The sequence below is a fragment of the Chelmon rostratus genome, chromosome 2 (assembly GCF_017976325.1).
Source record: "Chelmon rostratus isolate fCheRos1 chromosome 2, fCheRos1.pri, whole genome shotgun sequence".
NCBI lineage: Eukaryota > Metazoa > Chordata > Actinopteri > Chaetodontiformes > Chaetodontidae > Chelmon > Chelmon rostratus.
Genome location: NC_055659.1, coordinates 27,009,624 through 27,021,772, shown reverse-complemented (window position 1 = coordinate 27,021,772; position 12,149 = coordinate 27,009,624). Strand labels below are relative to the sequence as shown.

At 41.4% G+C, this 12,149-nt stretch overlaps 1 protein-coding gene across 1 annotated transcript; it reads right to left on the bottom strand.

Moving 5' to 3' along the window:
• Positions 1-431: 431 nt before the first annotated feature.
• Positions 432-11,694, bottom strand: LOC121617794 (solute carrier family 41 member 3-like). The gene is made up of 10 exons (XM_041953031.1): positions 11,500-11,694; positions 9,579-9,686; positions 9,076-9,147; positions 6,296-6,440; positions 6,060-6,206; positions 5,440-5,584; positions 5,180-5,259; positions 2,900-3,034; positions 716-864; positions 432-611 (listed from the first exon to the last, which is right to left on the bottom strand). The coding sequence occupies exons 1-10, from the start codon at positions 11,692-11,694 to the stop codon at positions 432-434; spliced, it is 1,356 nt and encodes a 451-aa protein (XP_041808965.1).
• Between the last annotated feature and the right edge of the window lie 455 nt (positions 11,695-12,149).

Here is a 12,149-nt window from a genome sequence, read left to right as displayed (position 1 = left end):
TTTCATAACCAGCTACTGTATGCATCCAAAACTACATAAACCACTTCTGTGCCGCTGTGGTGTCCCTGCCCGCCAGTTTCACAGTGCTTCCCTACTTGTTAGCCGATAACCCTACTAGTTATTATTATTATGCAATGCTATTGATAATAGCAAACAAACAAATGCATTTATAGAGCACACAATAGATTTTCTCAAATGAAATTATCCTTTGCATAATAATTTGTCCACAGAATAAAATTTTCATGCTTGCAAAAAACGTTTTTGTGTGCCATTGCATGCACAGTATCGAGGCACAAACATGGCGCCACACTTGGCTCCTGTGTTCTTTTATCCTCACTTTCCCTCTTAAATTCTATGAACTTTGCAGTGCGTTTCAGCCACTTGCATATAGAGAACAGTACATTCAATGTGCACAGGACTGCATGTCTGTGTCAAACTCCAGTCGCAGCAGAACTGAACATCAGAGTCAGTCTGAAGCTCAGAGCCAAGAAGCCAGTCCCCAGCAGGTCACCCAGAGCTGTGAGGTAGGGGATGGAGAAGTTGTCTGGATCCAGACCCCTTCGCCACAGCCAGTTCACCATCAGGCTGGCCACGTAGAGCAAAATCACCACCTGGATAATGACAATAGTTAGACACGTTTCAAGACAAAGTATCTCAGGTGTGTGTAAAACAGACCCTTGTAAGAGCACAGAAAGCTTTTATCGGTTCATCTGACCTGAAGCAGAGCTGCAGACAGGTAGCAGATGATGAAGGTGGGTGTCATGGCAGTATGGCCTCCCTGCAGGAGGTGGATGGTGTACAAGAAGAGGAGGTGACCCGGCACTACAAGGATTACCAGGACTCTGGCTGAGTTGGAGTTCACATCTGGAGAAACATGAATGAGCAGTATCAAGCTATGTGTACGAGTGTGTCCACTCTCAGTTAACTTCTAAAAGATAAGATAAACTTTACTAATCCCCATCCGGGGAAATCAGGATGCTACAGACAGCAGCAATAATAGCAAAAGCAAAGGCAATAGAAATAAAAACAAACAAAGACACAAACTACAAATGAGAAGTTGACTATATATGTGTAGATTTTAAATGTATTGCCAATGGAAAGTATTGCAAAAATATTGATTATGGAATATTACAGGTTGTTCTGTGTGCTGGTTTCTGTGTAGTTACTATGTGCAGCATTTCTAATCAGGAATGACTGTATTAGGGAATACAGTCCTACTCACAGGATCTTCAACTAGGGAGTTGAAGATCCTGTGAGCAATAAGATTATGGTAGAGATTATTGGTGGCCTCTATCTTACACTAATGTCATTAGTAAATTAACAACATTTCTCATAAACTTGGTTTCTTTCAACAATAATTATCTTAAAAGAATAGTTTGACAGCTTGGGAAATAAACTCATTTGTTCCCTGCAGAGAGTCTGTAAGGTCTAGCCAGCAGCTGATTGGCTTAACATAGCATAAAGACTGGAAAACTAAACTTAATGTGGTTTGTATTTCCGGTGCACTTATTTTTAAGGTCCACTTCCTGTATCGTAATCAGGACGCCTATATCTAGCCTGCTGAGACGCTCCTCGACGCCAGAGTATACACCGTCATATCGTGGTACCAGTCGGCTCCAAAACTTGCTTGTGGTAAACCTAACTTCTCTGTGTTGTACATTTTCATGTGGAGTAATTTTGGGTCTCCTCTCTTTTGTTTTTCAGTGCCTCCCGTGCCCGCACAGCCCAGCACTCTCTGGACCTCTGTTTTGAGTTTTGTTTGTGGACCTCCTGCCTCGTGTGCTTATATCGACTGTTTTCTGAGTGAATAAATCACTGTTAACTTTCTCCGTTTCCGCTCCTGGGTCTCTCTGCACCCTACACATCACACTTAAGAGGATAATTGTTCTCATTTTTACTCCTTTCTTTACTCCTTCTGCTATTTGCTATTGTTAGAGGCTTTGACATTTTATCCAGAGGAACCACATCCTCCTATTTTATGCAGTTTCGCAGTACAGAGGATTCTCTACAATTCAAACCTTTAGGTCCATCACGTCCAACACACTGCAGAGGTCAAACATAGGTGCTAGTTTTCTCTCCTGTCGAACTATCTTCCAGACACAGTCCAGGGCGCACACACCCTCTTCATGTAGAGTAGGCTTAAAACTTTCCTTTTTAATAAAGCTTATAATTAGGGCTGGCTCAGGCTTGCTTTGGACCATCCCCTAGTTATGCTACTATAGGCTTAGACTGCCGGGGGACTTCCCATGGTGTTCTGAGCCCCTCTCTCCTCCTCTCCCTCTCATGTCCCATTAACACGTGTTGCTAACTTGGTTTCTTCCTGAGAGTATTTGTGGTTTTGTTCCTGTGAGTCTGGCTGGTGGCTATACTTGGATCTTGCATCATGGTTGCGCCTACTGCCATGGGCCTGCTTGACACCCACTGCCACTGTTATTACTACTGGTCATCTTTCTATTAAGAATTCTATATATATATTAATGTCATTACACACATATTGAACCATATATTAATTCATACATATATACTATATACATATCGTCACATTTCTTTCTTTAGCTGCATGTCTTCACTGTGTTATTCACAGCTAGATTTTCTGTCTGTCAATTAGTGCTGGGCAGGCAGTGTATAGCTGGTTTGATGGAGATAATTTGCTAAAGTTTGCTGCTGGAAACATGATTAACCAGGAAATTTATCACAAAACCAAGCTCATTACCTAAAACAGACTGAAATGCTCAGTAGAGCTACAGGCAGTGCTGCCAACAGGTGTCGCTCCACTTCACATGTAATTATTTGATTCATTGATGAATAAAATATTGATAAATGATACTGTCACATGTTGGACTTGTAATTTTCTCTTGATCAATAGCTTTGAATCATGTATTATTTTCCTTTATCTGACCTGAGGAGCAGAAGGTAGCACAGGGTCGAGAACAGATCCCATTCATTTTAAATGGAAGCACTCCGGGAACACTCCAGCAGTGGAGGTAGGTGGACATCCTGCTGGCCTGGATGGCCACCAGATTTCCCCCTACACCTGCACAGACATGGAAGAGTATAATGCCGATCAATTCCATGACAAACATTTAGTACAACCAGGAACAAGACAATAATGACTACAACTAGATTTCAAAGTTGGGCTAAAAGTGGCAGAGTGCTTCGTTCTCTAAAAACAAAAAACAAAAACAAAAACATAAAGTTCCAGAACCTTTAAAATGTTTTTCATACCTAAATAAAATCATGTTTTTTCACTTTCACAGTATGTCAGCCATACGAGAGGTCGAGCAGTTGCTATAGAATATAAGAGTAAAGGCTCTTGGAAAAATGATTCACTGTCCAAACAGTAATTATGCTTGAAATCTATTCAGCAGTCATTCCTAACTCACAGGATCCCACAGGACCTTTTTTTCTCTGAAGGATTGGAAAAGGCAGTGTGGATGCTGTGCCATATTCATTGTAACGCTGCTCTCCCCTCAGGCTGATTTCCTTCGGAGTGAAACAAAACCTCCTGGCTTGCAGAGCTTTGAAGCACATGGATCATTTAAACAAAACAGGAGTGTTTCTGGCACTGGTGGAATGTAACAAAGTACATTTCTGCATAAAGAACTGTACATACTGTCCGTAAGTACAAATTTGAGGTACTTGTAGTCTACTTTTGATACCTTAAGTTCATTTTGCTGATATTACTTTTGAGTCAGATTTTGAATTCAGGACTTTTCCCTGTGAGGGAGTATTGTTAGACTATATTTCTACTTTTAATTCAGTTAAAGATCTGAAAGCGTCCTCCACCACTGGTTTCTGATGGATGAAGAGCACTGCATTGGAATGCAAATGCACTTCCTGTACCAGGATTCCAGTACATGCCAGGCTCTTTGGTAGCACTGAGGCTGGCAGAGATGCTGCACAAACAGGAGCCAGTGAATGCATAGTTGGCATTCTGATCAGGCTTGTGGTTTATGTAAAGACCATTGTTATTCCTCTCTACTTAGTATGCTGCTTTGTGGGCAACAAACCTCAGTCAGTGATGGTCTGGCCCTATATGCCTTGATGAGGTTCCTTTGACTGGGAGGAGACTTATACAGCAGCGCTTTAAATACGAACATGATTGATTAACAGCTCGAATTTGAGCCCTTTTGAATAATAATGGGATTAGCTGCGGGGTGTCTGCATGCTCCAACATTTTCCACATGACGTCAGTTGGAATGAGGCTTTTTTTTAATATAATGAAGCTAATTATGAAGCTTAAATGCCATTCATCAAAGATTATAACTGTTGAAACACCATGACCCCAAACCTCAGCTCTGCTCACTCCCTCAGGAAAACATGTCAGTGTTAATTTCTCTGCTTGTGCCTGAGCATGTGGAGGAACTGCCAGAAATTGCTTCACCTTCAATTAAGGGGATTATATTCACATTAATATCTTTTTTAGGCAAAAGTAATCAATGTTATTGTCCCCGTTTCAGTACTTAAGCGCATAGAGTCCTAAAAGTCAGTGGCAGAGGAAGCACTTAGATGTACAAAAGTAGTAATATCACAGCAAAATTATTCTGCTTGAAGTTAAAGTTCTGCTTTCAAAATATTATGGAAGTAACACTTTAGAAGTATTACAGTAAAAATTGTACTTTTTCTACTGTGGCAAGAACATATACTCATGCAGAGTGGACCCTGTCAGTGTTGTATTAATATAACTATTCTTACTACTGATGCATAAAAGAACAGGCAGCTTTTCATGTTGATGCTAGTCAAGATGGAGCTAATGCTAACTACTTATACATGCCATCCTATAATTTATATGCTTAAAGGCCCTGCACACCCACAGTTACTGTAAACCTTTGGCTTCATTTTTCAGCCCCAGAGGTTGCTTCTGACATCTGACTTGTCCTCTAGTGCCACCAGCAGGTCAGTGTTTTCATTTATCTTGTGAAATATCTCAACATTGTTGAATAGACACACATTTGTTATTGTATAACACACATGTTAGCATGCCAAGGTTAGCACTGAGCTCAAAGTAACACTGTGCTAAGTTCAGCATCACAGACATTATAGTGTGTTATAAAGCATTTATTAAGTGTTAATATGCTGCTTTGTATGTGCTGCTTGTAAATGTTAAATGGGGGTTAAAGTTTTACAATGAAGTCTGATAGATGAGGTTATTTTTGCATGGAGTTCATCTTCCACTCACCATTGATGACTGGAGTGAACACTGCCATACCTTCATAGTTTGGATTGCTCACTGTCTTATCCAGAATCAGACCACCAATACTGGGAAGAAGACAACACAAATATGTGAGTCTGAGCGGGAGACCTGTGTAAAAAATCTATTAGTCTCTTGACTTTATTGAGTTATTTAAATGGAACAGACATATATTTTTAATATTTCAGAACAGTAGTGATCAGAGAAGGAAAAGTTCTGAAGTTGTATATTGTCACAGCCTGGCTCACCTGCTGATGGACATGGCCAAAATGACAGGTTGCCAGCCTGACTTTAGGACCTCTCTGATTGGCGGAGAGCGCCTGGCAACGATAACCCACACTGGAATAATGAGCAGGAAGAAGACACACACCGCAGGAGGCAGGTACCACATGTCTGGAGAGCAACATAGGACAGGAAACATCTGTCAGAATCTTTACTCTTCACATAAAATAGACATCGGTCTTTGGATAGTTTCGCTATGTTTTGTTTTGAGAAGGGGAGAAACAGTAAATGAGAAATCAGAGATTCTGACCATGACAGAAATTATAAAAGAGAGCAGGAAATTGTAGACAACAGGAAATTATATACAGCAATCTGCTTCTCTTTCCATACAGAGCAGGATATTTAGTGCTGCTGTCTGGAATCAAATGTGGACTATGCTGCCCTCTTCTGGCTGAAATACTCTTTGGTCAACACAACATTGTATGAATTTTGACCATCTTTTGCTCTGAATCTGCTCACAAGACCCTTTTGGATCACGGAAATTCATTTGAATTAGGTTTAATCTCTTTCTCGACACTAGGTGCAGACAAACAGTGTACTTAAAGTGACTGATGGAGCTTTCTTGAAGCAATGTGTGACCTCTGACCTCTGTAACAGAAAAAGAGGCTGCTGACCCCGGCAAGCAGAGACAGAGTGATGAGGTCTCCGAGGCTGGCGGCGATGGGCGTGGCCACATTATCTGGGTTGATGCCCACTTTCCTGGATCCAATAATCACTGCCACCATCACCAGACCTGAAAAAGCACAAGATGAAGACTTGACATGGAAGGTAAACAACACAGTGAGCTCATGAACTCCACTGTCCTTTGTGCCTTTGTCTGACCTAGAGACAGTGCAGCAACGAAAGCAGTGGTGACGCTGCTGGCACACAGGAGAGCAGCCTGGGTAACATCCACTCTACCCCTGGTCAGATTTCCGAGACCCACTGCAGCAACCGCTGCCAGGAAGCCCACAACTGTGGCCTGGACCTGGGAATGAAGGGCGAGAACAGAGACATGATGCTCATTTATTATCTGTAGTATGTATCTCATTATCTGTCTATCCACTCATCTGTCTCCTCCTCTGTCTCCGTCTGAGTCAGAGAGAACGCAAGCAGACAAAACATTTACAGGACGACATTGAAAGAGAGGTGTGTGTGGAGAATATGTGAAAAATAGAAAAGCAGACAAAGTGCAGTGCAAAGCACAACCATGTGGAATCCCAAAAAGGTCAATGTTAAATAAATAAATAACAGTTTGAACGATATCACTTGGACGCATCACCAGTTTGTTAAGACCTTGTTAAGATGACTAAATACTAAATAGAAGAAGATGTGTCTGTGTTTATTAGCAGCTAGTTGGCTGATAGAGAATTTCTTTGACATTTTTGTTGCACAAGGTAACAGGAGCTAAGTGGCTAATTCTGGTAGCAGTTGTTGAGCTTGCTATCTTAAGAGGCAGAGGACGTGTGATTGGCTGAAAGGTGAGAGGGTGGTGACAAGACCACTGTCATGAAAAGTGATAGAATGAAATAAAAATGGGTATAACTCTAAAACTGCTATTCTGAAAATGAATGATGAAATAACGTTTCATGGTAGTGAGCTAACTTTTAATAATATCTTATAATAATCATTCTAACAAGAAGTTATAAAAACTTGTATTTTTGAAAAATTATTTCACGCATTGTTTTATTTCTATCCGTCTTCAAATGATTATTTTATTATTTACCTATTTAATATTGAACTCTTTGGGGCTCCAGACAGCCAAAGCCTGTTGCTATGTAGAATTGGTCAGATTTGATCATTAGGACTGAGATCGCAGAGGTCATTATCCGGCAAGGGCAACATTATACCTGCACACTGATATACTGTATAATCTGCCATATAAAGCAAAGAAACAGGTTTCTTCTTCTCAGGCAAAATGATACGAATGAAAAATACATGTTATCACAGAACCTCACCTGGAGAGCAGTGACACGCTGTACCTGATCTGTATCCTCTAATCTAACCTTCATCTTACCTCCACAATCTTTTGTTTTCTATTTCAAAATGAAAACTATTCACAAGGCCGCGTCTCCGTGCCTTTCTTTTTTACCACTGCTGTGGTTTTGGGAGTAGATAAGTGTCATGACCTGTGCTCTGCACGCTGGTTTTTTGTTAAGTTTCCCATTGTGTGTTGTCTTTGCCTGGTTTTTGTCACATTCTGTTTTATTTTGAAGGTTTAGGTTATGTGTCTTTGGGTTTCTTTACTTCCTGTGTTTTCCCGCCCTTGTGATTGTCTGATGTGTTTCACCTCTGTGTCATTAGTGTTCCTGCCCTGTGTATATAAGTCTGTGTCTTCCCCCCAGTCTTTGTCGGGTTGTTGTCTGTGGTTCCTTGTTGTCCACGTTCCCTTGCCCTTGCCCTTGCCATAGCCACAGCCATAGCCACAGCCATAGCCATAGCCATAGCCCAGTAAGTGAATGTTATTTGTTGAGTTTTCTTTGTTCTTGTCCGTGTCTCTGTTCATGTCTGTGTTAACCCTCAGTTTGTCTGCGTTCATGTCCTTGCCGTGTCCCCTGTGAGTTTTCCTTTTATGGTAATTTCTATCGCCTAGTTTTGATATTTTGGTTTCCTATAGTTATAGCCGATTTTCAGTTCTTTGTTAGATTGTTCTTTGGTTTAGTTTTATCTATTTTATCTCTCTTGATTTTTGTTTCTGTTGTTTTGTTAAGTTCAAGGTCATTCATAGCCGTTTGGTTCTTCCTCCTTCGGGAGCGTTTTCTGTTCCTTATTTTAGTCATTGATCATTTGTTCATAGTCTTGTCTTTGTCAAAAGTCCTGCCACGTTTTGTGTTAGTGAGTTTCTAAGCGCCCCCTTGCGTGTCTGCATTTGGGTTCTACCCTTTAGTTCCCCTAAGTCCCCACTTTCCTGACAATAAGACTGAGGTGACCTCAGATCTCTTTCTCTGAACGTGATTTGTTTCAGTTTTAGCAGTGATTCTGCCACTTCAGATATGCTTTTTAACCTAAACTCACCAGCATTTTGCCTGTTAATGGGTACATTCACATGTGTGTGCACATATTAATCATATACTACTGTGCCATTTCACAACTGAGCTGCAAGGCCAGCCAATAATTTACATATTGCATAATTTAGTTATAGCTATCATGCAGTTTATTTTCTTCTTCACCTTTAAATTTAGCGCTGACTCATAATATTTTACGTATCAAACTTAGAAACTGATTTACAAAAAAAACAATGAACATACCACAAACACCCACAGGATGAATTCATTGGTGAAACACCTTAAAGGTAAACACAGAATATACTGTATGTATCCTGCTGTGTGTACAACCTACTACAAAGAATTTTGTGGCAGGCAATGAAAGAATCAGTCTAATATTTGATTTATGATCCAATATCTTAGCATAACTACCACTTGGAAAGCATTTCTAGCCGTCGTCTTGTGTGTTTAATTGGCTGAAATGAAATAGTGAAGTGTTTTGAATGGGAGGACGAACTTATTGTGCCAGCAAAGCTTCTTGAGTTAAATTGGACTTGTCTTGAAGCCAGCGCAGATGGACCAAAGTGATGGAGTGTGTTATTAATAGGACGGAGAGTGTGCGGTGGAGCAGTGTGTCACCTGAATGAGGGCCAGATTACAGAGCACCATCCTCCACTGCTGCTGCGCCTCATCCATCTGCCCTGTGTTGGCCTGTGGATGGAAACGGATTCACGTCATCACACTTCACAGTCACGTGGTGTTGGGAGGATGTGGAAGTGGTACGGTGGAAATTTAATTCCCACCGATTGTCAACATTATGTCAGAATTACCACAGTCAATGTGACAGTCAATGCTTTGATAATCAGTTTTTATCTATGGATGCTGAAGTTAGGGCACTTGCTGCCAAAGTGTATCGTTCTGTGTGGTTTGTGTGGAACTGGCTGATGTTAGTGGGCTGAGAGACGAGTAGCAAACTTAAAAGTACAGAGGAAGTGCTAACACCTGCAACCTACACACTGAGTCAGCTTGTCTTCGAAGCTGGTGCCAATTGTGTGGGCAGTGCCACACGTCCTACGTTAAGAGTTGTGTGTGTGTGTGTGTGTGTGTGTGTTCTGTATGTGGGTGAGTGTGTTTCCACTCACTGCTGTTGACAGTCTGGATGCCAGCGTCATCTCCAGATTCCCCTTCAACCCCACCAGGGCCGGCACCAAGATAAACACCTCTGAGATCTCCTTAAACACCTCCCAGTGCTGAAACACACCACACACACTTTTAATGCACCTCTGCACCACTCTTCAAATACATCGCAGTGAAACTACACCGCAAGGAACAGTTTGTCAGCCCAATGTTTGGTCTTGTGTTGTATTGCATTTTTACATTTGCAATAAACATTTTTTGGCCACTTGGGGGCAGCAGAAATTACACATAGTGTTGGTGTATCAAAGAATTGTCTTTCTGGGCACCTGTTGATTGTAAGTCCAGTATTCACTCTGTTTTAGCTGTATTTTTGGTCTCCACCAAAGGGAAATATCTGGCCCTTTAGCTGCTAGACGCTCCACTATGTTCACCAGCTACTTACTAACTGTGCCTGTCTGCTGTTTGGTGCTGAGCGGGTAGTGTACAGTTGATTTTTAGAGCATTTTCTAGGTAAACAGCTGTCTGCTGCAGCCATTAAACAACCTGTGAGCAGTAAAAGTGAACCAAAAAACAATGAAGCTGCAGTCGGGCCACAAACAACCCTGCAAACATTTTATCCTAGTGACGTAAGCCTCTTTCAGGCCCTGTTTAGTGACTGTTGGACTTGAAATGGCAATGTAGTCTATATATATATATATATATACCACATAGACTACATTGCCTATTTTTCATTAAAAAGTGAAGGTGAACAGGTGTGCGAAGGATTTCTTGAATATTGTGTGGTTGTGCTTCGCTCTGATGTCAGCTTAAACATGTGAAATACTCGCAACACTATTCACAAAACATGTCAGGCCATACAAACTGAATCATTTTTAAAAGTTGAAGACTGCACTTGAACATTGTATGGCTGAAGATGAGACATCGACATTGTGTCGTGACATCAGTTCAACTGTCATATTGCCAAAATATTTTAAACCTGTGACAACGTCAAGGTTTAGACTATACTTGAACTTTTTCCCAGCGTTGAAATGTTTGCTGGTTATGAGCTGAAACTCATTATAAGGCTCTGCAAATCCTAGAGGAGCTGCAGGTTCAGACAGTACTTCTCTGTAGAAGTCAAACTTAAAGAACCAGAAAATGGAGGTCAGTGTTTCTTATTTTCAGTGCACCACAACATGTTTCCACTTTTTTCAAGGCCTTGAGAACCACTTTTCTCAATCAGCGTCTAACTCTGAGTGATGTGGTCATACATTTTCACATGAGGTTTTTTTCTTTTTGAAGTGATGTCAGCTACTTTCCTTCATCTCTACAAATGTAGCTACATTTAAATCAAAATGTCATGTCAGATGTTGTTTGCTTGAGTTCGAAGCGCTCAGTCACATCTGCCAATCACATCTCACACTCACACAGTCCTGATGAAGCTGATTAGCTGATGACGTTTTGTTGGTGAAATTCATGATAAATAACACTAAAAATGTGTTTGTTTTTTCAAAACTTTGATTGTTGCTTATTCAGTCATGAATATTTAATGCTACTGAGAGAAACAGGGGCTTTAAGACATTAATTATTCATGCTATTATATACACAAAGGTGCTATTATGAATTTTAACGTGCTCCAAATAATGAATCGTGTTTCTTACCACCTCTCACATGCAACAGGGAATTTAGACAAACTGAATTGTTTGACCACTGTGATGTGTCAGCTCCTTATGTTTCAACTAGCAGCTGGCTGGCCTGCTGCATAATTTAGGTTGTCAGTCATGTCATGCTGCTGGTGAGGTATACAAGAGGTTAAACAGGGAGAGAATCAGCTATGTTAGAATCAAATATACCTGTCTAGCATTTAGTGTCTAACAAACTGATATCAGGGTAATCATGTAATCTCACATGCACAGACACACTTTGGAGCACTTCTTTTTCCCATACTTGCACTATATCCATGACTATCCCAGCTGCCACCATGCCCAGGCCGGACACCAGGTACGGCAGCAGGACCTGTGATGCGATGATCCAGGAGCTCTCTGGCAGGAAGCCGTGGGCCGAGCGGGTCAGTTTGCATGAGAAGCCCCTCAGCTTCTTCCCCTGGAAACGCAGCTCTAGAGCCAGATGGGTCACCACCATGGTCAATCGCTGTTAACCCATCCCTGCCTTGGAAGTGCGGGTAAGGAGGAGTAGCTCTCAGCTTCCAAACTTTTTGTTCAGCCAGTCAGGCTGATTTGAGAAGGATGTAGTGATCCATGTCGACTGAGGGAAAAATAAGCAGGCAGACAAGAAGATTTGGTGTCTTCGCCTCCAGGCTCTTTGGAAAGTCACAGGAAATGCTTTCTTTCTGTCTTTCTTTTTGCTGAGAACAGTTTTCCTTGACGTAGCTTTGCAAAAGAACTGCAACAAAGAGGGATTCGACGAGCTTGTTTTGCCCTTCACCTGTCAGTCCGGCACTGGTGGGGCAGCAACACAAAGGACTTTTGCAAATGGTGGACCAGACAGAGGAAGCTGCTTTCATCCACTTGAATGGAGCGCACACACATGCACACACACACACACACACACACACACACACACACGAGTCCACTTGA

Coding starts and splice junctions, on each gene's coding strand:
- LOC121617794 (XM_041953031.1), bottom strand. CDS start 11,694: ATGGTGGTGACCCATCTGGCTCTAGAGCTGCGTTTCCAGGGGAAGAAG. Junction 6,441..9,075: donor GTAATCTGGCCCTCATTCAG/GTGACACACTGC, acceptor CTTCATTCCCAG/GTCCAGGCCACAGTTGTGGG. Junction 5,260..5,439: donor TTGGCCATGTCCATCAGCAG/GTGAGCCAGGCT, acceptor TCTTCTTCCCAG/TATTGGTGGTCTGATTCTGG.